This window comes from Mus caroli, chromosome 8 (assembly GCF_900094665.2).
Source record: "Mus caroli chromosome 8, CAROLI_EIJ_v1.1, whole genome shotgun sequence".
Taxonomy (NCBI): Eukaryota; Metazoa; Chordata; class Mammalia; order Rodentia; family Muridae; genus Mus; species Mus caroli.
In genome coordinates, this window is record NC_034577.1 from 111752675 (window position 1) to 111756127 (window position 3453).

Consider the following 3453-nt stretch of genomic DNA (forward strand, 5'->3'; position numbering starts at 1 on the left):
TTGAGTCCAATATGCTAGCTTGATACACACACACACACACACACACACACACATAGATATATAATGTTAGAATGATCAGGGAGGGCTAATTAACGTCTACCTTCTCAAAATACAGGTCATTCCCTGTCGTGAGGATATCTGAGTCCTGCTATCTGGACTGGGACAGAGCAGGTACTTCCCATGAACAGGGTCTTGGGCTCTAAACACTGAGCTCAAGGGCTCAGAGTGGCCCCACGCTCTAGCTGTCTTGAAGCATATATGGGTGTGGATTTGTTTAATTTGAAAGAGCCTTCACTGAACTCACTCTGGCCTTGAATGTGAAATCCTTCCACTCGGCCTCCCAGTGCCCCTTTACAGATGTGGGCCACTGTGCTGAGCTCAGAGTAGACATTGCGATTCCAACCAGCCTGGACAGTGACTCTCAGAGGCCGCCTCTCATCTGTTGATATACTTTTTGTGCCCCTGGCCACTGTTTCCTTTCTCCAGGCAGTCCCTCAGGCCTGAAGGGGATGGGGGTGGGGGGGGATTTGCCATAGCAGGTAAATGAGACAATGTTACAGTTGTCTTCTGGGCCTGGCTTCTTTCACTTAGCATACTATTAACAGTCTTATAGCAAAGGACAGGTTTATTGCTTTGTTTGTGTGTTTTTTAAAAAAAATGGCTGGAGAGATGGCTCAATGGTTAAGAGCACCGACTGCTCTTCTGAAGGTCCTGAGTTCAAATCCCAGCAACCACATGGTGGCTCACAACCATCTGTAATGAGATCCGACGCCCTCTTCTGGTGCATCAGAAGACAGCTACAGTATACTTAGATATAATAATAATAATAAATAAATCTTTAAAAAAAAGATTTGAGTGGGACTGTGGTTGCATGAGCCTTTACTCCCAGCACTTGGGAGGCAGAGGCAGAGGCAGTTGGATCTCTGAGTTTGAGGTCAGCCTGGTCTACAGAGCAAGTTCCAGAACAGCCAGGGCTACACAGAAACTCTTTCCCCATAATCAAACCAAACCAACCGTAATCAACAAAAATAAAAATAAAATAAACAAAACGACTAAAGAAATATTTCTTGGGGCTGGTGAGATGGCTCAGTGGGTAAGAGCACCCGACTGCTCTTCCGAAGGTCCGGAGTTCAAATCCCAGCAACCACATGGTGGCTCACAACCATCGGTAACGAGATCTGACTCCCTCTTCTGGAGTGTCTGAAGACAGCTACAGTGTACTTATATATAATAAATAAATAAATATTAAAAATTATTTCTTTTATGTAGTTAGGTGTAGTGGTTTGTGCACACAAGCGCAGGTGTCAGGGAGCCCAGAAGAGGCATACAGATGTCCTGTGTCCTGGAGATGGAGATCTGCAAACAGTCCTGAGCCTCTGGATACGGGTGCTGAGAACCAAACTTGGGTCTTCCGCAAAATGAGAACGGGACATGCTCTCAACCACTGAGCCATCTCTCCAGCCCCTTTGCTGCTTCTTAAGGCTTCCTGGTACTATTACAGAATAAGACTTCATTCAGCCACTGAGGGACACTGTACCTGACTTGGCAGGTGTGAACGGGGTAAGCTGGGGTGGCACATCTCATCGATGCAGTTCCTGCTCTGTCCACTAGAGGGCAAAGAAAACCAGCGACCAGAGAACTTAGGAACCAGTCTTCAAGAAAGGAGCTGGGTAAGGTGGTCCACACCTATCACCCCAGCACTCAGGAGGCTGAGACAGGAGGATTAACAGCTCAGGCCACACAGTAAGCCATTGTCTTAAGAACAGAGGTATTAAGGAGAAGGGAAAAAGAGAGAAGGAAGGAAAGGAGATTCTGGGTGAAGCAGTTGGGAGATGAGGGTCTAGTCCCTGAATGAGGAGAGACCCACAGAAGCCCCTGCCACAGGGACACAGGGACACAGGGCTCAATGGAATGTACTTCCAGGGGAAAGCCAGACCAGCTTGAAGAGAACAGGAATTGGTGTTGGACAATAATGCAAAGTAAAAGATACCCCGGACCATAGTAGCATGAAGGTTAAACAAAGAAATAAATAAGGCAGTCAAGACAATCACCATTCTGAAAGGGACACAGGACCCCTCCTCCGGGAGGCACCTCCCAATGCCTGTCCTGTCAACGTGGCTGTGCTTGGGGACTTCCCTCCAAAGAGCTCAGCACCGGGGGTTTGAAAACTGTCAGTCTGCAGTGTGACCCCTTAACATCCTGGGATGAGAAGGGTGGTCTACGCCCCTGCCTTCCTCCCACACGACCCACAGCTTCCACAGCTCCAATTTAATCTCAAGAGAAATAGACAGGTTCCCAGCTGAGACTTTGCTGGGTGTGGTAGCACATGCCTGTGATTCCGGAGCTCGAGGGGGGGGGGAGGGGGGAGGCGGGGTGCAAGGCAAGGGGATCAGAAGTGCAAAGGCATCCTCAGCACAGAGCAAGTTCGAGGCCAGCCTGGAAGAGATGTGACCCTGTCTCAAAACAAACAGAACTTGGCACTAACTTGTTATTGTTGTTGTTGTTTTGTTTTGTTTTTGTTTTGAAAATGTTAGCATCTCCAAGCCACCAGGACACAGGCACCCCCCGACACCGTTCATCTTCTCTTCAGCTCTTCTGCTAAACAATTTGGCCTTCAGGAAGACAGATCGCTTAGGGAACCTTCTGCTCCCCAGAACTTTGTAGTAGCCTGATCGCTCAACATCAAGGATGGGAGCAGCTTCAGTCTTTTTTGTTTGTTTGTTTTTGTTTTTGTTTTTGTTTTCTTGCAGCATTGACTCGTGTCTGCTCGATGTCCAGTGTCCACAGTTTGACAGCTGGGCAGAAGCTCTGGTTCCCCTTCAAGTGGTGATGCCTCATCCCAATCTTCCCAAAGTAACCTGCATGGTATTTGTCAAAATTGTTCCGGTGGTGATGCAGGCCTCTGGCATTCCCTCTGCCTCCTGGGTGCTCACGGTAGTTACTGTGACCGTGGCTCGTGTGGCCCCGGAGTTTCTGGGTGTTCCTCATTTCATTGCATGGAGGAGGCAAAGTGCAAAGAGCTTTTTCTTTTTCTTTTTTTTTCTTTCTTTTTTTCTTTCTTTCTTTTTTTTTAGGGTGTCTATAACCAAGGCTAGCCTGCAACACATCATGTAACCCAGGCCTACCCCAAACTTGAAGCTTCTGTCTCCCAAGTACGGAGTCTAGAGAACGGCCACGCCTGGCTGCTGTCTACGCTTCTTCTGTAGGAGTTTGAGACGGATGGAGTCAGGGGTGCAACTTACTGCGTGAGCAGTGAGTACCAGGGGGACAGATGAACGTCCACAAACGCCTTAGCCTTTGGGAGCCGTGGGTACCCGGAGGAGCCCCGCGCCCCGTCTGGAAGAACCAGAACACAGAGCGAGCCTAGGGCTCTCACCAGGTGGCCACAGGTATTTCCCACCCACCTGTGGCTGTGTGCAGCCTGGCAGCGGGTCCGTCCCTCCCCGCGAGCGA

At 49.2% G+C, this 3453-nt stretch overlaps 1 protein-coding gene across 1 annotated transcript; it reads right to left on the reverse strand.

The window, feature by feature from the left end:
* Window positions 1-435: 435 nt before the first annotated feature.
* LOC110300917 (60S ribosomal protein L27a-like) lies at window positions 436-2988 on the reverse strand. The gene is made up of 3 exons (XM_021171132.1): window positions 2744-2988; window positions 2549-2712; window positions 436-500 (listed from the first exon to the last, which is right to left on the reverse strand). Exons 1-3 carry the CDS (start codon window positions 2986-2988, stop codon window positions 436-438), a joined length of 474 nt encoding a protein of 157 aa, XP_021026791.1.
* Window positions 2989-3453: the final 465 nt, after the last annotated feature.